This window comes from Erithacus rubecula, assembly GCF_903797595.1.
Source record: "Erithacus rubecula genome assembly, contig: scaffold_112_arrow_ctg1, whole genome shotgun sequence".
NCBI classification, from domain to species: domain Eukaryota; kingdom Metazoa; phylum Chordata; class Aves; order Passeriformes; family Muscicapidae; genus Erithacus; species Erithacus rubecula.
Window position 1 is genome coordinate 453612 of NW_027636279.1, and position 24569 is coordinate 478180.

The following is a 24569-nucleotide window of genomic DNA, read 5'->3' on the forward strand; positions in this document are numbered from 1 at the left end:
CTAATCCAGGAAATAGCAGCCTCATCAGATCAGCACAGATTTGCATATAGAGGGAAGGCAAATGGAATTTTTAAAACCTCATCTATACTAGATGAAATGCTTCTTCTCTGGGTTTCTTCATAGAATGACTTGTTAGTGATGTGCAGAGGGGGAAACCTCGACTCTGGAGTTGTTATAATCTTGTCTGAGCAGCAACAGGAGAGCTGGAGGATGATTCCAGCAGCTGGGAAAGGCCAGGCTGACTCGAGAGCAAATGTTCAGTGCTTGGAAGCTGAGTTATGGTCCCTGGTAGCTCTGCCTGTTCTCAATCTGACCTCTTGCATAGGAGGCTTTTCATCTCCTAAGTGTATCTTGTGCCTGTCCTTTTTATTGCCAGCTGCCTTCAAGGGCTCTTCTCTCAGCTTCCTGCCTCAGGGGCTTTCCCTTGCCTGTCACCTTCACATCCCAGGATGCTTGTGCCTAATTCTACATCCTTGGCAGAAGTGCCAGGGCTGAAGCTGCAGTGCTGCTCCTGCCTTGGGGTGGGGCAGTGCCAGGCACACCAAGCACGTCCTCCATGCCTGCTCCTGCTCTGGGGAAGAGGGTGGTGGTGTTTCCCTTGGGGAAAGGACAGGACTGGGGCTCAGGAGATGCTGGGACAGGGAGTGTTTGGAGGATGCCAGCTCTGGACAGGGGGACACAGTACAAGTGTCCCTCCCTGCAGCTTGGTTTTAGCATTTCTGTAATGAATTGGGAGCCAGTTTTTGCCCCCGCAAATGCAGGTCAAACTTCTCCTCTGTCATTTCCAGAAGTAGAAATGGCACTGGTGTGGTGGAAGAAACCCTACATGTGGATTGCTCAGATTTAGGAGCAAAGTGGGCTTGGGGTGGGTTTTTGTGTGCCAGGTCAGTCCTGTCCCTTTCTGGCCTGATGTTACTGGTTTCATTAAACAAACTGGTTACAGAAGGCTTTTGCAGTGATGCTCCTTCTGCCAAAAACTATCTGTGCTTCTGAGCCACCAGAATAAATTCTGCAGCTTCTCTGACATGCAGCCATGGGCTGGGCTGTGGGGCACTGCCAAAACAAGGGAGCAGTGCTGTGTTTTCACAAGCCAAGCCATGGCCCCTGCTAGTGGTTTGTGGAACTCTGAGCCCTGCAGGGTATTCCAGGTGATCTGGAGTGGTCATAAATCAGGGGATGAGGTGCTGAGAGTCAAACAGTGGTTTTAGTGCAACAGGAGGAGGCTAAGCTGCAGCTTTTAGAATAATTTCAATCTTCGTTTTAATGATGCTCAGGCTGCTGGTGGTGTAATAGCAGTAGACATCAGCAGTGGGAATCATTCCCTTGGTTAAATTTACATTGTTTGGTGGGGGAAAGTGCTTTGAAAGCAGAGAGACTGTTTCCCAGAGAAGACATCTCTCATTCCTTTCTTTTATCTCCTCCCTGCCAAGCTGGGGGTGCTGTGAGTGTGTGAGCTGCTGAGAGGTGCTTAAATGAGTGCTGGGTGATGAGGAATACCTTGCTGTGGTTTTTATGTGCAAGCAGGCTGTATTTTCTGCAATAACTCTAATAACCTTCTCGTGGCTGTTTAGAAGGATGAACCTCATTAAAGAAGAGGTATTTAATAACAGGCCTATTTTTATCTCTGTCTTTATCTAACAGTCTGCACATTTATTTCAAGCTTGTAACAGTGCTTTGGAGGAAAAATGTTTTCCCTTCTCTAAAATGTTTTGGCAGTGCCTCCAGCCTGGGTTATCTTGAATTTCCACTTTGGCTGTCATCCCTCCTCCTTCCAAAGCCAGCAAGGCTCACCAGTCTCCATTTTCCTTGGGTATTATGGGAACATGGTTTAAAAACGTGGGACTTGGGTCCCAAGGTCCCTGAAACAGTTCTGGTGGTTTGATCAAACATAATCACAGCAACTCCCTCAGGCTTCCAATGTGTGATCTTGTGTGGGACAAGCTCTGCAGGCATTGCAGTGTTTGCTGCAGGATGTGATTGACCACGGGCTCTGGGAGAGGCTGGCAGCTCTGGGGCTCAGGCATTGCTGCAGAAATTTATTTTTTTCTCCCCCCAAATTTGTCAACTTTATTCTGTAATTTCATAAATTAAACCCTGATCTATAGATATTTTGCAGACATTGTGTTCTCTGTGTTTGTTGTCATTTGCTGGATCATGTACATCCCTAAACCACAGTTTTGCAGCATTATCTTTTTCCATAATTAGGGAGTATTTTGCATGGCTTTGCTCAGGCCCTTTCTCCTTGCAATTTCCCCCATGGGCTAAGGCCTGACTTTCTGAAACTTCCCCAGAACTGATTCTGGGTGGGCAAGGACAAGGTCAGAAGCTTTCCAGGCAGTCAGCACAGTCAGATGGCTCCTGTGAGGAATATTTCACTTGCTCCTTCACAGTTCTTGCCTGCAAATTGTGCTCTTGCTCAGATGGGGTTCCAGCTTTTTTTTTTTTTCCCCTTTCTTTCCTAGGTTATTCAATTTTCCATACATTTATTTATAGGGTCACACAAGCAACAGGTTCTGCTTTTTCCACAGATCCTTCCAGAGCCACGTGCTGTGCCTGCTCCATTCTGGTGTAAAAGCACCTTGCTCCTCTGAGGAAAACTCAGAATATCCATCCAGCTGTCTTGACTGAGCGAGGCATTTTCTCTGAACCCTGCCCTCTGTTCATTTCAGAATCTGCAGGGAATTTGGGACATAAATTAAAAAGCTATTTGATGTTCCTTGAGGTCTAGAAGCTGGTTTTGCATTTGTTCTTACTTGAACGCACTCTGAGACAAATGGCTCTGCTTTCCTGAAGCTGCTTCCTTTAGCATCCTCAGGAAGCTTCTGAGTTAAAAAATAAATGTGGCTCTGTTTTTACAAAGCAAAATGTAATCTCCTTGGGTCTGTCCTGATGCTTTGTAGAACTAATTCCCATTTATTGGAAGAAGTCTTCCACGCCAGATTCACGTTTAATTTTTTATTATGTGTTTACATTTTGGAAGGAGTAAGGGTGGTGGTGGAAATTCTAATGAGGGACAACATTTCTGATTCCAAAGATCTTTCTTCAGTCCAGAGATTCATTTTCCTCTCTCCTGATTTTTCTGCCTGCTCCTTAAGACTGCAGGAAGTTTTGCTTGGGTCATTCACTTGCAAAAGGATGTTATGTGAATACAGAGTGAATGTATGCAGCCTGTCACTTGGAATTGCTGCTGCTCTGCTGCTGGAGAGCTCCCAGGGTTGCAGAGTCCTTGCAAGAGGCAATAACAGGAATGTACCTGTGATCCTGCAAAGCCAAAGGAGGAACACGGAGCTGTGAGCCTCTCCCATCACTGCAGGGTGTGAATAAATAGATCTAATCAACAATTTACATGTTAGCCCCAGACCAGGTGTTATTTTTAGGATGTGTCATTCAGCCTGAGAGAAACCTCTGCATCTGGGGCTGGTGGTGTTTCTAAAAGCAGCTCTGAGTGATCACCCAGGCTGGATTTTAAGCTGCATTTACATTTTGATAGAATCTGCTGCTTTTCTTATCTGAAACAAAGCCCACCTGATCTTCATTAATTACACTATCATTTCACCTGCTAACCAAGGTGCTGCTAATTACACTTATCTACCTGTTCTTCACCAGATAATACACAGAAATTGTTATCCCTCCCTGTATCTGGATTAGCTGGAGCTGTAAGGAGGTGGCACAGGGTGATGGGTTTTACAGGTGGAGTGAAGGTATTTATATTGTATTTATAGCCTGGCTGAGGGGAAGCTGGAGGAGTGGCTGCTGTCCCCTTGGCTGTGCTGCCATTCCAAGACACTTCCACAGCAAAACACACAGAAAACACTGCTGAAACACAGAAAAATCTGGTTACTGCAGGGGGACTGGGGCAGGCCAGTTCCACAAGAGGGCTGGTGGAGTCCTGGGACATCCCAGAGTCTCCTGAACACAGGGCTGAAGGTTGAGCAGGGGTGATCCCAGAGCTGTTTCCAGCCTCAGCTATCAGGGACTGTGGCAGTGCCTTTCTTAGGACAGAAGAGCTCATGGTGGCCTTTGTTGCCTTTTTTTTATTCTGGAGAGGCCTAAAAATGGTTCACAGGATTTCTTCTGTGCCTTCTGCAGTGCAGGTGGTGCAGGCAGGGATGGAACAACAGCACCTTTGTACTTGTCAAGTCTCCATCCACACCCAAGGCGCTGCCTGAGACTCAAAGGTGATTTTCTTGCAGGCTTAGAACATAACACCAGCAGGGAGAACAAGAACTCAGTGCAGATTATGCTGCAGAAAACCTGGTCCATGGTCCAAATGCTAAATATGGAGCCATGGAGGTGCACATGCAGTAGTGGCAGAACTAGGAATGCTGAGTGGGGAGGTTTCCTGCTGCTCTGGCACGAGGAACTCTGGTTCTCCCTGAGGATCTCTGATTCTCCATAAGGATCTCTGGTTCTCCATGGCTCTCCCTGAGGATCTCTGGCTCTCCCTGAGGACCTCTGGCTCTCCCTGAAGACCTTTGGTTGTCCTTGATGATCTCTGTGTCTCCATGCTTTCCCCAAGGATGTGCTGATGCCTTGCCCAGAGCTTGCTGTCACAGCAGGCAGAACTTTCTGGTGGCTGCTCTGCTCCAGGGCTGTGGTTCTCCCAGGAGGGCAGGGCAGGGATGTTCCTGTCCCAGCAGGTCACAGGGCACACAGGTACCACCTTAGAGCAGCTGCTCCTCCTCTGCATCACTTCCAGAGACAAAACTCCTGCCCTGCAGAGCCAGCACAGAGGGGGCAGCACCTGGACAGCACTGGTTTCATAATTTATGAATGTTTAGTAGTATTATTAATTTATAATGGCCAGTTCTGCCACCAAAGCTGTGTGCTGGCTGGAGATGTGTGTTTGGGGGAGGGCTGGCCTCACCATTAGCTTGTCAGGGTTTGCAGCACTGGCAGCTGGGGAGAAAACTGTTATTAAGTGTAACGTGGCACCTGGGAGATGGAAGCATGGGGAGACAATAAATACAGCCTTCCATAATGCCATTCCATGGTGTCACTCTTCAGAATTTATTAGGACTTAGCTGCAGCCATGCCTGCAGCCTCCTGTGCTGGAATCAGTAAATTGTGTTCATTATCTCCAGCACTTGCTCTGACCTGCTGTGTTTTACAAGGGAGGAGACACTGCAGGCATGGGGACACAAAAAGCAAATCCAGCTTATCTGGGGTTTGCTGGGACACCCCAGGCAGTGCTGGGCTGTGGGGATGGACCCTAAGTGTCATTTGGGGGACTGAGGACCTACCAAAATCACCACAGTTTCTGGGGGAACAGGGAAGGAGCTGAGTGAGGAGGCACCTTGGAGCACACTGGCACATTTGTCATTCCACTGTGGGACCACTCCAGCAGCCTTGGGTGTGCTGAGGATGCTGGAGATGGAAAAGGGTTTACAGGAGCTCCCTAAACTGCAGACAAGGAGATGCTACACCCCTGTTTGGTGTCCCCTTGCAGCAGCACTTTCAAATGAAAACACAAATGAAACTCTGCTTCTTTCTCTCTTTTTTTTTTTTTTTTTGTCAAGACAAATCCCAGCAGCAGCATGTTTGTGGAGCTTCATCCTTATCCTCAGCATTTAGGTCCAGGATGGAGGAAAACAAGTTCAAGCCCAACCTCCTGATAATTTATTATGTTCCTTGTGCTTAAGGGCAAAATTTAAGTTGCCAAAAGCAGATGTTTGCATGCTCTTTTTTTAGCTCTCAAAGTACTTTCTGTGTGGTTGATTGATGGACGTCCCTGTTACATTAATAGCTGGGCTTTGCAGAAAGCTGTTATTACCAGGAGAATCTGGTGTGGGTTTCAGTTTTTCTTCTTGCATTGAAAATCCATTATTAATGTCTTTTTGAGGGAAAAAAAAATAAAAAAAGAGGTTTCAATTCAGGCATTTTGCTTTGCTTTCTCAGGCTTCTTCTCAACTGTCTTCACTGAGGTGCTTTTAAAATCAATATTACAAGTGTTTTTTATATTTTACTGGGTGGTTGAGGGTTTCTCTGTCTTGCTATTGATTTCTGATTGTACTGCAGGACATTTAAGTGCACACAAGTTGCTCTGTGATAGATAACTTCATATGTGTCTTCCTAATCATCACTGAGTTGCCTTCTGCCTGTTCCCTGGATGCTGCTGCTGAGCCTGGAAGGCATCAGGAGAGCTCTGGGTGCAATCCTGAGACACCAAACTTGTTCACTGAATTTGGGTTGGTTTTCAGTCAGTCACAGGGTTCAAGTGAGGCTTGGAGGAGTCTCCTCTTTTGTGTTTTGTGAACTTTGCAGAGTTCTTCTGCTCTGGCTTCTCAGCAGCCTCATGTTCTGTGTTAGAGGAGTGTCACAAGTCCTTGTCCTGCTTTGTGTGGGGTGGTCACAATTCACCTTCAGCTTTAAGCACTGACCTTGTCCCTTGGGGCAGCTCTGCTGGCAGAGCTCAGCATTTCAGAGGTGCAGAGTCACTGGATCCCAGAATGGTTTGGGTTGGAAGGGACCTTAAAGCTCATCCAGTTCCATCCCCTGCCATGGCAGGGACACCTCCCACTGCCCACGCTGCTCCAACCTGGCCTTGGGCACTGCCAGGGACCCAGGGGCAGCCACAGCTGCTCTGGGAATTCCATCCCAGCTCCTCCCCACCCTCCCAGGGAACAATTCCTGCCCATGGGAGCCATTCCCTGTGTCCTGTCCCTCCATCCCTTGTGGAAATCCAAATCTCCATGAAGTGATAGAGAAGCACAGACTGCATTTGGGGCTGCTGTAGAGTTGGATTTGCAGACAGAGGCTCTTGGAGCACATCAGCACTTGTGGCACAATCTGTGTGAGAGCTTGTTGGCACCAAAGCAGCCTGTGAGGAGTGACATGACTGTGGCCAGTGCAGGTGCTCCAAACTGCTTCCATGGCCCTGGGTGGGCTGTACCAGGGGAAGAGCTCTGTGTGTGTGGGCACAGCCCCTCCCAGCCCTCCATGCCTGCCAGGGGCTGTGCCAGCAGGCAGCCTGGAGTGGTTTGGTGTACAGGAACCTCTGCTGCTGGATTGGGCTGCTCCTCAGGCTGACCCTGAGCAGGCTCCTGGACCTGCAGGCATGGGGGCTGCACTTGGCTTCCAAGGAATGGTTATTGCAGTTTGTCTGTGCTGGGGACCAGGACAGACACTGGCAGAGGAGCTGGTCCTGTGTCCCAGGGCTCAGTTTGGGGACCAGGACAGACACTGACAGAGGAGATGGTCCTGTGTCCCAGGACTCATCTGTCCTGGGGATGAGGACAGACACTGGCAGAGGAGCCACTCCCCTGTCCCCAGGAGCAGCAGGGCTCAGTGGTGGCAGTCCTGGCAGGGGACACAGCCCAGCCCTGCCTGGCCTGGCTGGGGAAGGGACAGGGATATTCTGGCATGCAGAACAATGGACAGGCTCTGACCTTGCTGCTGCAACTCACTTAGCAATTCTGTTGATGTTCTGGAGACGAAAATATAATTCAGGCCACCTTCTCCTCCAAGCTGACCCTGAGAATCTGGGAGAAGAGCTACTGAATAATTAGGGGGCCGTTTTTTTTTTTTTTTTTTTTTTTTTTTCCTTTTTGCTGAAGTTACTGCTCAGTGTTGAACTGTGCTCCAAAGTGTCATTAGTTCCCTTGAACTTACTGGTCTGAGTGTACTTAGCATTAATATAATTAGGTAAATTGCAGTCTCATTAATCACTGGGGGCTGCAGCACATCCCTGTCGTGCTGTTTTGTGGGTGGCTTGGCTGGTGGGGAGCCCCTGGCCACGGGTGGAGGCTGTGGCTCAAGCAGTCCCCCTCTGTCCTGTGCCTGCTTTAGCTGTGTGTGTCTCACCCTGCAGGATCTGGAGTGTTTGCCAGCCCTGCCATGATTACAGGGAGCAGCTTTGCTACCACAGAGGACAAAAATGAAGGGTGGATTTGTCTCAGGGGAGCTTGCCTGGACCACATCCCTGCTGCTGTCACTCTGATTTGGGTCTGTGGGCTCCCAAAATGCAGAGCCCAGACTCGTGGCTCTGCAGTGAACACCCAGAGCCCAAGCTCTTGCTGCAGGGCTGTTTGGTGATGCTGTGGCTCTGTCTCTGTGGCAGAGCTCTCAGCCTTCCTGGCAATGTAAATTCTCCTGGCTGCATGCTAAAATTACACTGAGTTATTGATTTATCTTTGAGAGGATTTCCTTCCCGAGGGACATTTCTGGCTGTTGTAGTGATTTAGTTCTTCTGCAAGTGCAGACTCTGTGGCAGAGCAGAGCCACCCTGCTGCCCTCCCGTCCTCCCTCAGGCTTCCTCTGCAAGCTGATTCTGTTCCAAGGCTGGGACAAGGTTACATGGCTCTTATTTCCCTGCGACCACTACAAATAAAAGGGCATTTTCAACTTTCCACTGCAAGGCTGGGACAAGCCTTTGTGCCCTGGCACCAGCATTATCTTGGGCATGTCTCAGCTCCAAGGCTGGCATGTGGGACATGTGGAGCCATGCCAGCTCCTGGGAATGTTTTAGTTCCTCAGAGTGGGGTATGTTGGGATCAGGATCATACTAACAATTCTTTCCTAAAACTGCAGGGTCCAGCCTCTCTTTTCTTTCCTTTCTATTGACTCCCCATGGAGCATCTCTAAAAACCAGGCCAGGCAAGTTCCTGCTGGTGGTCCTGAGGAACCAAAGCCAGTTCTCTTCTGCTACCAGTTTTCTCCCCTTGGCCCTGAAATCACACCCCACACTGGTGAGCACCATCAGTAGAAGGACCTGACCCTTCAGGACATGGCCAAATTTCAAATTTCAGTTTCAACTCCTCTGTGGCTGGAAAATGCCCAGCTCTGTGTCCTTGGGTGAAGCATGTCCCTGTGGGTTCCTGTATCCAGCCCCACAGTGGATTTGGCACCAATCTCAGCTGCACACTGATAAAATGTGAGGCTGCTCATGTGTGTGGTGGTATAAAACAGCATCCACCAATTAGGCCCAGGGAGAACATCAATTTATTTCCCTGTGAACTGAGTGTGGCACAGCTCCTTCCTCTCCCAGTGATCTATCTGTGAGATAAAACACATCTTTAGTGTCTATCTTAAATACTGCAGTGTTGACAAGTTCTCTTGACAGAAATTAGGCTAATGTCCCTTACGACTGCGTTAGCTGTGGAAACAAGGCTTTAAATTGAAGCTTCTCAAAGTGCTATTCCAACTCACTCTCCAAGGCATCTTCTTATTCCAGCTTTTATTACCCAAATCTGTTCTCACTCTGCCTCCTTCCCATTCATCCTCTGCTCTGGCAGCCAGCCAGGTGGGATTGGACACCTTGCAGTGCTGACCTGGGCAGTGCTGGCCAAAGGTCTGCGCCCCCCTGGCTCCAGGGGATGCTCCAGGCTCAGGGGATGCTGGTGCTGGGATGGGGGTGAGGGAGCCAGCTGACACAGGTGGAGCAGAGATGGGATCCAAGGCAATCAGCTGCAGGCCCTGCCAGCAGCACAGCATGTCCTGAAACGCTCCCACCAAGAGCTGGAGCTGGCAGGAGGGAGTTTGTGTCCTACGTGGCTTGTCTCTGCAATTCCAGCTCTGAGTTACAGACTCAGAGGCTGAGGACAGGAACAGACACTGGTCATGAACATCCCTACTTGAGCTTCCCAGACTTCCTGGAAAATAGTTTCATTTTTTGCTCCTTTACCCTCCTCAAGTTGTGCACTTTCAGCCTTCTACTCCTCGTTTCCAGCCATGATTAACCATGGCCATCTTAAACCTCCTGATTCTCACTCTGGTGCTGGTCTGATGGATTATCCCTCCCTGCCTGTCCTTTCTGTGTCCCCACATTGCCATGTTCTTTGGTGGCCATCTCATGAGTCCCTGGGAGAAGAGGAGAGGCTCTCTGGGAGTGACAGATGTGGGAGGCATGATGGTTGATGATGTTCTGGAGCTACTAATCTCCATCATAGTAAAGAAGCCAGTGGTGCCTCTCTCAAAAAGGTATTAAATGCCTAAAATTCCACATAATTAATATCATCCTCAGTTCCTTTTGTCAGGTTCTCAATTCTCCTGGTCAGCTGCCTTGTCCTTCTCTGCCCACGTCCTGCATTGATCTTCTCTGAATGTAGCCAAGCCCTCAGCATCCCAGATGGGCTTTCTGGAGTAACAAATAGACCTGAGGGATGACAATTACTGAATGGATTGTGGCATTAGCTTGGGGATAAATAATGTAGTGAGTTGGAGAGGGATTAAAACTGGCTTTTTAAAATAAGCTTCTCATGGATGTTGGCTTGGGGATGTGGTGAGACAGAGGTCATTGCAGGGTCTCTGCAGCCTGGTGTTTGAGAGATGAAATATCAGACTGTGGCTGGATACCTTTGGTCTCAGTTTCTTCTGCTGGGACCTTTGTGGGATTAAACTCTCTAAACTGCTGCACTTCACAGACTTCAGAAGAAAAAATAAATCAAGTGCCTCGTAGTGAATCCTGAGCAGTGGCTCCTGCTGCAGCCAGGGCTGTGGTAACTCATTGCAATGCCTGCCTTGGAGCTGAAGGGTTTGCTGAGAAGGTGAAAACAAACCTGTTGTGCCTGTCCACATGGCTCTGCCTGTCCCCAGAGCCCTGCCTGGCCCCATGGCTCTGCCTGTCCCCACAGTCTCTGCCTGTCCCCACGGTCCCTGCCTGTCCCCATGGCTCTGCCTGTACCCATGGTCCTGCCTGTCCCCATAACCCTGCCTGTCCCCATTGTTCTGCCTATCCCCATAGCCCTGCCTGTCCCCATTGTTCTGCCTGTCCCCATGGCAGGGCCTGTCCCCATGGCCCTGCCTGTCCCCATTGCTCTGCCTGTCACCATATCCCTGCCTGTCCCCATAGCCCTGCCTGTCCCCATTGCTCTGCCTGTCCCCGTGGTCCTGCCTGTCCTCATGGGTCTGCCTGTCCCCATGGCCCTGCCTGTCCCTGATACCAAAATAATGAGAAAAAGGACTAATGTAGATATAGTAGTAGTCATGCTAAGGCTTAGAAAACTGCAGTTTTCGGACAGGCCCTGAGAACCTACCTTGTGAAACAATAGTGAAAAGAATTAGTAGAGCATATAGAACATTTAGAACTGTAAAAACAATAATCAAAGGATTTAGTAGAGCATATAGGACATCTAGAAACTTTCAAGATAAGGCTAAAGTATAATAATAATCAATAAAGGGTTCTGGTGATGGGCAAACATGCAAGGGGGATTAAGGGGGGTAGCCTATAGTTCTGAGTAGACAAGCATGCAAAATTTATAACTTTTAGGAATGATACCTGCAAGATTTATGTATCTGTATTGTTTTGAAGAATGTGTATTTCTGCACGTAGACCACTTTGTAAAAAAGGTATAAAAACCTGATGGAAAAAGGGAACTGTGGGATCCTGACTTTGGACGCTAGTCCGCAGGTTCCTCGGGCCCTGAATAAAGCACCGCATAAACTAACTCTGTTAGTTTGTGTTCTGTTTGGGGCATCGGGCAACATCCCCAGAGCCCTGCCTGTCCCCATAGCTCTGCCTGTCCTCATGGCTCTGCCTGTCCCCATGGTCCTGCCTATCCCCATGGTTCTGCCTGTGCTCATGGCTCTCTCTGTCCCCATAGCCCTACCTGGCCCCATATTCCTGCCTGTCCCCATGGCTCTGCCTATCTCCATAGTCCCTTCCTGTCCCCATAGCCCTTCCTGTCCCCATAGCCCTTCCTGTCCCCATAGCCCTGCCTGTCCCCATGGTCCTGTATGTCCCCATGGTCTCTGCCTGTTCCCATGGTCTAGCCTGTCCCCATAGTCCTGCCTGTCCCCATGGCCCTGCCTGTCCCCATAGTCCCTGCCTGTCCCCAGAGCCCTGCCTGTCTCCATAGCCCTGCCTGACCACATGGCTCTGCCTGTCCCCATGGTCCTGCCTGTCCCATAGCCCTGCCTGTTCCCATCTTCCTGCCTGTCCCCATAGTCCCTGACTGTTCCCATAGCCCTGTCTGTGCCCATGGCCCTGCCTGTCCCCATGGTCCTGCCTGTCCCATAGCGGTGCCTGTCCCCATGGTCCTGCCTGTCCCATAGCCCTGCCTGTCCCCATAGTCCTGCCTGTCCCCATGGCCCTGCCTGTCCCCATAGCTCTGCCTGTGCCCATGGTCCTTCCTGTCCCATGGTCCTGCCTGTCCCCACAGTCCTGCCAGTCCCCATGGTCCTGCCTGTCCCCATGGTCCCTGCCTGTCCCATAGCGGTGCCTGTCCCCATAGCCCTGCCTGTCCCCATTGTTCTGCCTGTGCCCATGGCTCTCCCTGTCCCCATAGTCCCTGCCTGTTCCCATAGCTCTGCCTGTCCCCATAGTCCCTGCTTGTCCCCATAGCCCTTCCTGTCCCCATGTTCTCTGCCTGTCCCCATGGACCTGCCTGTCCCCATGGCCCTGCCTGTCCTCATTGCTCTGCCTGTCACCATATCCCTGCCTGTCCCCATGGTCCTGCGTGTCCTCATGGTTCTGCCTGTCCCCATGGCCCTGCCTGTCCCCATATCCCTGCCTGTCCCCATTGCTCTGTCTGTCCCCAAGGTCCCTGCCTGTCCCCATAGCCCTGCCTGTCCCCAGAGCCCTGCCTGTCCCCATAGCTCTGCCTGTCCTCATGGCTCTGCCTGTCCCCATGGTCCTGCCTATCCCCATGGTTCTGCCTGTGCTCATGGCTCTCTCTGTCCCCATAGCCCTACCTGGCCCCATATTCCTGCCTGTCCCCATGGCTCTGCCTGTCTCCATAGTCCCTTCCTGTCTCCATAGCCCTGCCTGACCACATGGCTCTGCCTGTCCCCATGGTCCTGCCTGTCCCATAGCCCTGCCTGTTCCCATCTTCCTGCCTGTCCCCATGGTCCTGCCTGTCCCATAGCGGTGCCTGTCCCCATGGTCCCTGCCTGTCCCATAGTGGTGCCTGTCCCCATAGCCCTGCCTGTCCCCATGGCAGGGCCTGTGCCCATGGCTCTCCCTGTCCCCATAGTCCCTGCCTGTTCCCATAGCTCTGCCTGTCCCCATGGACCTGCCTGTCCCCATGGCCCTGCCTGTCCTCATTGCTCTGCCTGTCACCATATCCCTGCCTGTCCCCATGGTCCTGCGTGTCCTCATAGCCCTGCCTGCCCCCATAGCTCTGCCTGTCCTCCTGGTCCCTGCCTTTCCCCTTTTCTCTGTCTGTCCCCATGGTCCCTGCCTGTCCCCAGAGCCCTGCCTGTCTCCATAGCCCTGCCTGACCACATGGCTCTGCCTGTCCCCATGGTCCTGCCTGTCCTATAGCCCTGCCTGTTCCCATCTTCCTGCCTGTCCCCATAGTCCCTGACTGTTCCCATAGCCCTGTCTGTGCCCATGGCCCTGCCTGTCCCCATGGTCCTGCCTGTCCCATAGCGGTGCCTGTCCCCATGGTCCTGCCTGTCCCATAGCCCTGCCTGTTCCCATCTTCCTGCCTGTCCCCACAGTCCTGCCAGTCCCCATGGTCCTGCCTGTCCCCATGGTCCCTGCCTGTCCCATAGCCCTGCCTGTCCCCATAGTCCTGCCTGTCCCCATGGCCCTGCCTGTCCCCATAGTCCCTGTCTTTTCCCATAACCCTGCCTGTCCCCATGGTCCCTGCCTGTCCCCATTGCCCTGCCTGTCCCCATGGTTCTGCCTGTGCCCATGGATCTCCCTGTCCCCATAGCCCTACCTGTCCCCATAGTCCTGCCTGTCCCCATGGTCCCTGCCTGTCCCCATGGTCTAGCCTGTCCCCATAGTCCTGCCTGTCCCCATAGTCCTGTCTGTCCACATGGCCCTGCCTCTTCCCATCAACCCCAGTGCCACAGGACAGCCCTGGCTGTGGGAAAAGGGGCGGCTGTGAGCACTGACCAGCCCAATGTCCAAATGGATTGATGCTTTCACATCTCTAATCAAGGGTTACTTATTGGAGCGCGACTTCCTTGTGAGGCTTTGTTCTCTGCTAGCTGTGGATTGAATCACAAGAGAAGGGGTTGAATTCTGGCATAGTTTTAAAAATGATTCCACTCTATTTGCTGAGGGGGACTAATTACAGAGAAGACCTTTCCGTGCTGGGACAAAAGATTGCCTCTAAAACCCTTTTCAGCCAAACAAGTGTTTGAGCTGAAGGCCTGATGGATGGTGCTTAAAGACGTGGTTATTGCAGCAAGGTTGGCATTAAAAATCACAGGGTGCAAGAAAGTTCTCCCAAGGGTTCCTATGGGGATGTGCGTATCTGTAACCCTTGTTGTGAGGAATGTTAGGTGTTAGGGTTTGGATTTGGGCTAGGGTTAGGATTCCTTAACAACCCATGTCCTAGTTTGAAGGACAGGTGTCTGCCAATAAAGGCAGAAGCTTCTCTTTGACATGGAGAATGTAAACCCCCCTCCCTCTAAATTATTATTATAAATTTGAAATTAAGGGGCTCTCAGGCAAAGATAGGGGAATTAGGAATAACAGTTCTTTACTGGGAAAATTAAAATAGAAATACAGTATACAAAGAACAGTCCCAACCCTGCCAGAGTCAGAATCCAAGCTGACACCCGTCAGTCAGTCAGGGTGGTGGCAGCAGTCCCATTCCATGGTGGCTGCATCCTCCTGCTGTGGCAGATGTGGTTCAGCTGGAGCAGTGCTCCTGGAGAAGGTGGAGTTTTCCTCTGAAGGTCCAGGGATAATGGGGAAAGGTCTGGTTTTCCTCTGGAATCCAGTGGAAAGAAGGTATCTTGGTGTCCAAAATCTCAGTTTTTATCTGGGTGGGAAAGGCTTGGCTCCTGCCCTGGCTGGAGCATCTCCCAGTGGGATGATGGAATTTTATCAGTCATGCAATGGGACTCAGTGGCCATGAACAGGAGATATCTCCTGGAGGGAGGATGGGCTGTGGGAAGATAAAGATGATTGCCCAGCTGGTTTAAAGATGGCCCATTAGCAGAGAATATGTGCCAGGAGATCAGGGGCACTGCCCCACCCAGCTTCAGCAGATGGGGACAGAACACACATTGCTGGCCACTGTGGCATCAGCCACAGGAGAGCAGCAGCACAGCAAGTACCACTGGGTCACTTCTCTGCTGCTCAATGAGAAGCTGGAGTGGGATCTGCCCTTCTGGGGTGGCATCACTGCCCATGGCAGGAGGGCTGGAACTGGATAATCTTTAAGGTCCCTTCAAACCTAAACCATTCCATAATTCTTTCCCTGGCCCTGTTCTAGGTGGATTCAAGTCCAGCAGAAAGCAGTGCTGCTGTTTTGGGACCTGTGAGGAGCATGGGCAGGAGCTCACTTGGTGTTGGGTTGTGTCAGAGCACGGTGGCTTTGGGCTCTCCCAGCAATGCCTTTGCTGCCAGAGTAGTGCTGGCTGTTGAACAGGGCATAGATTCACCCTTGGGAGCTTGAAGGCATTTCAGATGGCTTCTGTCCCTGCTCCACTGCAACACAGAACAAAATCAGTGTTGGAGAAAATGTCACACTTGGACATCACCATTCTGTCAGGATGTTTATTAATATAGCTTGGAATGTCACAGAAAGGCTTGTTGGATAAACTAGCCAACTGAAGGGTCTTACATGAGACTTCCTTGGTTTCCTTGAGGTGTTTTCAACTCTGCATTCAGTCTCTCAATTCATACCATTCTGGAAGACCCTCTGTGACATCTGTGGATTAGGCATCAGGCCTGTGTGTCTGGGTGCCCTCGGAGGCAAAACAAGTAGCAGGGTGAAATGTTTGTTCATTCTATAAGGACAAAACTCCTCTTTTTAGGGTTTCCTCTGCAATGCCAGGAGGAGAAGAAATCTCTGTCAGCCCCATAGCAATGATCAGACAGAACAGTGGTGATGAAACCAGGCTGGCAGCACCAGGACTGGTCAGTGCAGGCAGAGGCAGCACAGCTCCTTCAGCCTGGGCTGGGCAGTGCTGGGACATGTGGCAGTAATGAGCAGATGGGACTCAGTTTCTTCATGCAGAAAAAGCCAATTCTTTATTCACATAGCTCATATTTATAGGAAATATTTAAAGGCACTGTGTTAAGCCCAACTGGTCAGCAATACAGTGAAATTCAGTTCATTGGTTGGTAAGGGTTATTGTATGTTTATCAGATTTTCTCTCCCTAGATATGTTTCCATGTTTCCTTCACTGATTCTCATGGGACATGTTTCTTGTTTTTGCAGGTGTGAATGGTTGTTACCAGAATAGATTGTTGTGCTAACTGACTTTCATTCTTATGATTTTTTACCTGGGAAATTACAAGCTAACTGTTAGCTTAGCTGGAGTAGCAGGGTTAAACCATGTTTTATAAGGCCTTTCTTTTATGATATCTCCACCTGTATGAATAGGGAGAGGAAGCATGATAGCACTGGGCATGGTGCATCACCCCAGGCTTCATCCTGCACCCATCCCCTGCAGAGCTCATGCTTTAGGGACAGCTCATGGGCATGGACAGCATACAGTGATTTTATAAAAGACTTTTCTCTATAATTGACTACAGTAGGTAACAGGTAGCTGCTGTCACTGGTTACCTGAGCCATCCAGGGGCAGTGACCAGGCTGGTGCTTCTCTGAGGAGGTGCTGTGCTCAACAGGCAGCTGTGGCTGCCCAGCAGTGCAGTGGGAGTAGAGCTGCACAGGGAGTGGATTTATAAAACATTTCCTCCAGCATCACAGGAGTCTGTACTTGGAATGTGCTCACAGGTGTCTGAGCTGCCTCCCTGCCCAAGGTGGGGAATGCTGGGGGAGCTTTCAGCCTGTGAAACCTCTCCAGCAGCTATTAGGAGGTGACATAGAGCATATTAATGACATTTTCCAGTGGCACTTAATAGGGAGGAGCAGTGAGTGCCAGACAGTGAACTAATGCAAAAGGCTGAGTGAAAAAGGGACAGAAAAAAATAAAATGAGATTCAGGCTCAGGGCTCTTCTTCCCATCAATAATCCATCTCTTCCTTACCTGTGTCTGCTACATATCTTCCTTCTCTATGTCAAAATGTTCTGCTTTGATGTAACAAACAATCTGGAGAGTGGTAGGACTTGCCTTTGTAGGAAAAAAAACCCCAAAAGAACAGAGGCAGGCTTTGCAGTCCTTGCTCAGCAGCTCTAACCAGAGCCTGGGGTCAGGGTGTGAGCTGAGCCCCCAGACTGGGCCTGGCTCCTGTTTTCCTGAGCCCCCTGGTGTGAGACATCCCATCCAGCCAGGCACAGCTGGGGTCAGGCAGTGTCTCCTGTGTGCCACCAGCCTCAGCCAGCTCCCAGTTCCTGGTGGCTCCTGGGGCTGGGGGTGCAGCTCTGCTGCTCCAGGGGTTTGTATCCTGGTAGTTTTTAATCATTATTTCATTAACAGAGAAGGTGCCAACAGATAACTTATTGTGGATGCTCTGCCAGTGTGATCATTTCCATACTGCAGCACTGCTGGTGTGTTTTGCTGGAACATTCACATATTGATTCCAGATTCCTTTGTTGCCTTCACTAGAAAGAAAGTCCCTTTTCCCTCACTCCCTGTGTGGAGAGAAACAAAGAGTAAAGGAAGGTGGATGTTATCTGGGGCTTGCTCACACAGCGAGGTAATTTTTGAGAGCTGCAGAGCCACTTACTGACTCATAGCTGGGGCTTGTTTTCAAACCCTTGATAGATTTTGGAATTCTCTTACAATGGCAAACAAGGATGCTCACTTGGGGACAAGCCTGGAATCTGCCTCAGCAAGCTGGATCACTTTTGTTCTGCTTGCTGCAGCTTTCCCAGGGGACATTCCTGTGCCAGGGGGGACAGAGGGGTGCTGCAGGGGGGAGCCTCCTCTCCCTACTGGGCTCCTCGTGCTGGGCAGTCTTTGTCCAAGGGGTGGGATGGGATGGGATGGGATGGGATGGGATGGGATGGGATGGGATGGATGGGATGGGATGGGATGGGATGGGATGGGATGGGATGGGATGGGATGGGATGGGATGGGATGGGATGGGATGGGATGGATGGGATGGGATGGGATGGGATGGGATGGGATGGGATGGGATGGGATGGGATGGGATGGGATGGGATGGGATGGGATGGGATGGGATGGGATGGGATGGGATGGGATGGGATGGGATCCATGGGATGGGATCCATGGGATGGGATCCATGGGATGGGATGCCACTGCCAGGAGCTCAATGAGTGATTGCACAGCCTTGGGGGGAGGTTTGCAGGTTAGTGTATGATGTCCAACTTCCCTGCCTGTAGCTTTGCAGAGTAGGGGCTCAGCCCTGTCCCCATGCTGGAACACAAACTCACCTGTGGCCAGCAGCATGTGGAACGATGTGCTGGACAGGAGCTGGGCAGGATGAAACCTTTCTCCTTTAGTGAGGAAACACAACTGGTCGTTTGGCTGGTCTAGGAAAAGAGAGATGGGTTTTTTGGATATCACTGCATGCTGCATATTCCACACAGCAGCCCTCTGCCTTTAGTAATGTGGTGCACAACGTGCCTGATCCCCCCTCAGTTGTGAGCCTGGAGGAAGCATGTCCTGTTTTCCATTTGTTTATTTATTTATCATCTTGTTTTCAGCCTCTGCAAAGCTTGATATTGGTATAGAGCCTGGGAAACGTGCAGGGAGTGGAGTAACAGATAGTTGTGATTTGGTTACAAGGCAATAATTTAAGTGGACAGGTTTAGCTGATAACATAAAGCACACAAGAGAAATCTCTCTGGTTTATAAATGTCAGCAGAGCCCCTGCCAGTGAGCTGCTGCCTGGTGCTGCTGCTCTAGCCAATATATTATAAGGAGATATAAACAGATGTCTGAAAAAATCTGGCTGACCAAGATTAAAAGAATGGGGCTATAAATTAAAGTCTTCCTCAGCATCTCTTTAGGCAACTTTATGGACAGAGCACATCCCAATAAACGAGTGCTATGCTCAGGGGGATCTCCAGGTGCTTTGGGCTGCAGAAGCATGGGGCAGCACCCAGGGGTGGGGACAGCTTGTGGGGACACCAGTATCAGTCAGAGCTGGCATGGGAGACCAAAGCCTGGTGCTCAGAGCTGATAAAGGATTAAATGAGAACAGGAGTAAAACCATCCCTGCAGTGCTGCCACAGGATCAGTGTCTCCTGCTTGGAAAATAAACACTGCCACTCTGCTTTGACATTTATTCCCAATAAAGACCTTGTCATTCGTGCAGTGACAAGGGTTTTATCCTCTGGGAGTGCTTTATCTGTTGGACACTCTTTTTGGCTGTGAGGCAGCTGAGTGATTGAAGGGCAGGTGGGTGGCACATCCCCAACAGAGGCACTGGGAGCTCTGCTAAACCCTGGGGCTTTCTCTTGATCCATCATCCCAAAGCCATGCAGTAACACCTATTCAAACTGGGAGCAGCTTCAGATGGGATTTTAGGGAGGAATTGTTCCCTGGGAGGGTGGGGAGTGCCCAGAGCAGCTGTGGCTGCCCCTGGATCCCTGGCAGTGCCCAAGGCCAGGCTGGACATTGGGGTTGGAGCACCTGGGACAGGGGGAGGTGTCCCTGCCATGAATGGGGTGGAACTGACGAGCTTTTAAGTTTCCTTTCCACCCAAACAATTTTGTGATTCTGTGATCTTATTTTTAATTGGTTTTAATTTATTGTAGTTGTGGTTAAAAAGCTGGTAAGGAGTCCAAACCAATTGTGGGGGCGGGAGTTTGCTGTTCCCCCTCCACAGCTGGAGCCCTTCTGGCAGGTTCATGGAGGGGATTTCACAGCTATTTCTACTCACTGGGTAGTTGATTTAGAGCTGGGAAATTAATTAGAATGGAAACTCTTCTCTCCCTTTATGAGGAGCAAGGGATGAGGTCTGGCAGCTGTAGGATTTGCAGCTCTCAGGGAAGAGGGACCATTCAGTAACACATCTATGCAGTGCCTACCTGTGGATGCACATCTTTTATTTGTCTGATGTGACAGGAGAAAAAAATGGTACAAAGTGGCTTAAATATAGGCATGTTTTTCTATATTTTTAATTGAGTTTCATTTCCCAAATGCAACTTAATGCAAACAATAAGTAAAAAATTAATTTCTCTCGGGAAAAAGCTATTAACAGAATGATTCTGTTTTAGCAGCATGTGAAGCTGTGTAATTGCTTACATATGTATTGCTCCAGTGTGTGCTCCCAGTTGTTGAATAGTATCAAATTATACGAATCAAAGAGAATCAACTATTTTAAAGGGAAATGTCTAGAAGCTACACACTGAAACATGCTTAAAATTCAGGATTTCCAGCTTACTCGTCTAAATCAGCAATTTTAATCACATTATTCAAGTCAGCCCACCCTCAAACACACTTTTGACTTCAAAATACCCCAAACTAAATAAGACAGAAGACCTTCCTTGAACAGCTGTAACATTTTCAAGAGGCAATGTCAATCTTTTTATTGAAAACAAAGATGTTTTCCATGGTTTATTTATTAAAGCAGTGTGTTTATCCTGCTGTGCCATGAACCTGGGCTGCTGTGCAGTAAGGAGAAATCCCTGGAGCTCCTTAAATTCATCCACGTTTTGCTCTGGGGTTGGGATGCTCTTGGTTAAATCTCATTTAGTGTGCAGAACAGGAGCAGGAAGGGTTTGTGTCTTGGCTGATGCAGCCTCTGTAATTTGGCTGTGCTGGGTGAGGAGCTCATGAGCACCATGAGAACCAAGGCACTGGTTATGGGGTGAGGCACCTGCTCAGCAGTGTTCTGAGTGTGTTTATAGAGTTGAAGAAAAGGAAGTCACTTGTAACCTGTCTGGCTCAGGGCTGGTGACACAATCAGGAAAGGCTCTGGTTATGGGGTGAGGCAGCTGCTCAGCAGTGCTCTGAGTGTGTTTATAGAGCTGAAGAAAAGGGAGTCACTGTCAGCTGGCTGTCCCAGCACTATTTAACAATCAGGAAAGGCTCTGGTTATGGGGTGAGGCACCTGCTCAGCCCTCACTTCACCCTGAGTGCATTCATAGCTGTGGAGGAGGGAGTTGTCCTCCCCCAGCACACAATGGCATCTGATCCTACAGCAGCTGGGGATGGAAGGGACCTTAGATCTCATCTCCTTCCACCCCCCTGCCCTGGGCAGGGACATCTCCTGCTGCACCAGGTCATCATTGCTGTGTTTTCCCTGCTGGCAGAGCCCTGTCTGAGCCAGGGACAGGAGATGTGCTGTTGCCCTTTTCATGGAGATTCCACAGACTCCTTCCTGAGCAGCATGACCCAGCTCCAGCACCAGCGAGGGGCACAGGCTGGTGATGGCACCAAACTCCTGCTGAGCCCAGCTCCTCAGCGTGGGAGGATGCTCCCATGGATAGCCAGAGATGAAAGGTCCTGTGTATCACAAGTTAAAGGAGCAGGAGGAGGGCATGGAAAGCATTCCAAGTGTGGAGGAGGCACATCTAGCCTGTCCTGCCATTGTTTAAGATGGGGAGATAATCACACCTGTCCTCTCATATGCAGCTTCCAGAGGACAGGACTGATGGAGAAAAGGAGAGTCTACCAGAAATGCAAACCTTGTTCTAGTAGGAAATCCTCCCAGATGGATTTTCCTGCTTTTTCTAAATGCATTTATAGCTACTGGATGACTACAGGGTTTGAAATGTTTCTGTCTGAATTGTGACAAACATCCCAGTCTTATGTAGGAAGCACCAGGTCCTTTGATCAGGGAGATGTCTCTTTGGTCTTGAACAGGGAGGGATCAATCCAGAGCTTTTTGTCTGTGAGTACATGTATTTATTGAACAAAACAATTACCCTTGTCTTCACTTCCCTTTGGCAGGACATGCTCCCTGTCTCCTGCAAGCAGTTACTCTCCCAGGTATCTTTTTAGGTAAAAGGAAGAGAGAAAGGAAAGGCTGAATAGGGAATCCTCCTCAGGAGGGAGGAGGGTGAGCAGCTGTGGTCTGTCTGTCCATCTGTGAGCAGCTCTGTGGCTGTTCAGCTGCAGCCTGGGCAGGCAGAATTCCTGTATTAACAGAAGAAGAAATGCCATCAAGAAGTCACAACCAAATATTGCCTGTTCTTCACCCCAGTGCTGGGCTGGGCTGAGATGTGTTTGTGGTGAAAAACACTCTGAATTTCTTCTTTTCTGCATTTAAAACCGAAGCTGAATGTATTCTGTGTATTTTTGTTGGCAGATAGTAGTGATCATAAATTCCTTTTAATACAGTATTTCCACAGCAGCACAGCCTTGAAGTGCAGCATACCTGGCTGGACTCTGTGGGATGCTTTGATTTCCCTTTGGCAGCTGCATTTTGTTCTGTCTGCCCCAATCAGCAGCAATTCCCCTTTCTCCATGTAGCCTCCAAATCCAGTCCTGGTGTGGAGTTTTAGTGCTGTCCTAGGACTGGGCTGGCAGGGAGGAAGGAACTGGGCTCAGGGTTTCACCTCCACCATGGATCAGAGCCAGCCTGGCAGCACAGGGACACCTATGGTGGCATTTCTGGGAGGGAAAAGCAGCACTTTAGGGATGCTGCAGGATGGGAGGGGGTCAGTGGTGGAGTCCCCACTCCTCACTGTGTGGGATGGAGCTTTTCTCCCCTTCTCTCAGGGAGCAGCATGTGCCTTCAGCTCCCAGTTGTTCCCAAAGCTCTGCAATAACATGACCTTTTGTTTGTAGGTCAGGCTGTTCCTGCAGGGTCACACGTGAGGCTGAACCTGCAGACAGGAGAGAGAGAAGCCAAGCTCCCAGACAGAGAAAATGGGCAAAGAGACTCGAGAGAAGAGAGAAGAAGGAGAAGGTACAGACACACAAGGCATTGGCTTGGGTGGGCTGTGGGATTCGTGCCTTTTATTAGAGGCCAGGTTCCCTGGTGCACTCAATTACTGCCTCTTCCTGAGACTTAATTGCTGGGTTAGGAGCTCAGCAGTGCTGAGAGCAGGCTCTGTCCTTTGTGATCCCTTTGGGATGGAGGTGGAAGTGCACTGAGTGCACATTCAGAGGCACCTTCATGGCTTCTCATGCCACGACACTGAAACTAAATTGGCAATGTGGCTCCTTTGAATGACATTTAGTCCTTTGAAATATCTGCAGCAACTGCTCTGAAACTGCTTTTTGAGCAGAGCCCTTGAGATCAGCTCTGAGGGGCTGAGGGCTGGCCTGAGCCAGGTACTGTGTCCCCACAGTCTCACCTGCACACCAGGCACTGCCAGAGCTTCTGGACATCACATCTTCCCTGAACCCACTTTTTAAAAATGTGCTGGTGCTGGCTTCCCCCTTGTAGCCCTCCCAACAATGACTGCTGTGGTTACTGTGGGGGAATTTCCTGTGGTTTGTGGGATTTGCCACTGCCACCTGTAATGGGGCGTGGGCGCATTTGTGGGCTGCAGGAATGTGGGCAGGGTGAGGATCCCGGGCACAGGGATCCTGCACAAAGCAGGAGGGGAGCAAAGCCCAGAGCCTTTGGAGGCTCCAAGCCTTAAACATCAACCCCTGCAGCACCCCAGGCCACACAGTTCCCAAGGATGTCAAGGCCTTCAGAGAATGGAGGTGGATTTTGCATCCCTGTGCCTGATGCTGGCTCTTGCCCAGGAGTCCCTGTAGCAGCAGGAGGGGGAGCAGAAGGTTTCCTTTGCTTGGGTGGCATTGCTGCAGGGGCTGCTACTGCTGCTGTCAGACCCCTCCCTGCTGGTGAAAGCTTTGCTCTTGGGGATACCAGCCCAGGAACACAAATGCAGGGACAGTGGAACCCCCCCCTGCAGAGGGACCCTCAGCCCCAGGAACCCAGTGCAAGTGGAAACCACAAATGTGAAAACACTGCCTGTGCCCAAAGGAATTGCAAAGAGAAGTGGGGATTTAAAAAGAAGTAGTATTTATTTAATAAAGATCAAAAAAACATTTTCAGAACATGTTTATTTAGAATAATCCTTATAATGAAACGATCTATAGAACGTATTTACATGGAAGTCTATTCACTTCCAATCTTCAGAGTGTTTACAGTAACAATCTTTGGAGCCTATGCCAAAGCAATCTTCGAAGCCTATACTATAACAATCTTCAGAGCCTATACTACAACAATCTTCATAGCCTATACTACAACAATCTTCAGAGCCTATACTATAACAATCTTCATAGCCTATACTATAACAATCTTCAGAGCCTATACTATAACAATCTTCAGAGCCTATACTATAACAATCTTTGCAGTTTATGCAAAAGCAATCTTCAAAGTCTATACTATAGCAGTCTTCAAAGTCTATGCTATAATAATCTTCAGAGCCTATGCAAAAACAATCTTCGTAGTCTATAGTATAAAGTCTTCAGAGCCTATGCAGTAACAATCTTCGTAGCCTATGCAATAACAATCTTCAAAGTCTACGCAGTAAAAATCTTCAAAGCCGATACAAAAGCTGTCCTCAAAACGTACATACAAAACAACCTCTAACATGTAGAACATATTTACAGAGGGGTCATATCTGTGCCCATAGTTCCTGACAGCCCCGGAAGAAAGAAAGCAGCAGAGCCTTGTCCCTGAGCAGGGCCACCCAGCCCCGGCCTGGGCACTGCCTGTGGGCAGGGCATGGGAGCATCTGCTGGTCAAGCTCCTGGGGCTCTGTCCTCATCCCAGGATCATGGGCTCTTCCTCATCCTTCTCGTCGACTTCCATGGCCTCGGTGTCGTCCTTCTCATCGACTTCCATGGCCTCGGTGTCATCCTTCTCATCGACCTCCATGGCCTCGGTGTCGTCCTTCTCGTCGACTTCCATGCTCTCATCAGCCTCCTCCACGTCC

The 24569-nt window shown here is 50.0% G+C and overlaps 1 protein-coding gene across 1 annotated transcript in view; it reads left to right on the forward strand.

Annotated features, from left to right (window-relative positions):
* LOC306815275 (nucleotide exchange factor SIL1-like) overlaps positions 1 to 22700 on the forward strand; it is a 52939-nt gene extending 30239 nt beyond the window's left edge. The window contains exon 4 of the mRNA XM_079331864.1: positions 22459 to 22700. Within this exon, the coding sequence (XP_079187990.1) occupies positions 22459 to 22685 (227 nt within the window). The 3' untranslated portion in view covers positions 22686 to 22700. The remainder of the gene's footprint in view (positions 1 to 22458) is intronic.
* The last annotated feature ends 1869 nt before the right edge of the window (positions 22701 to 24569 follow it).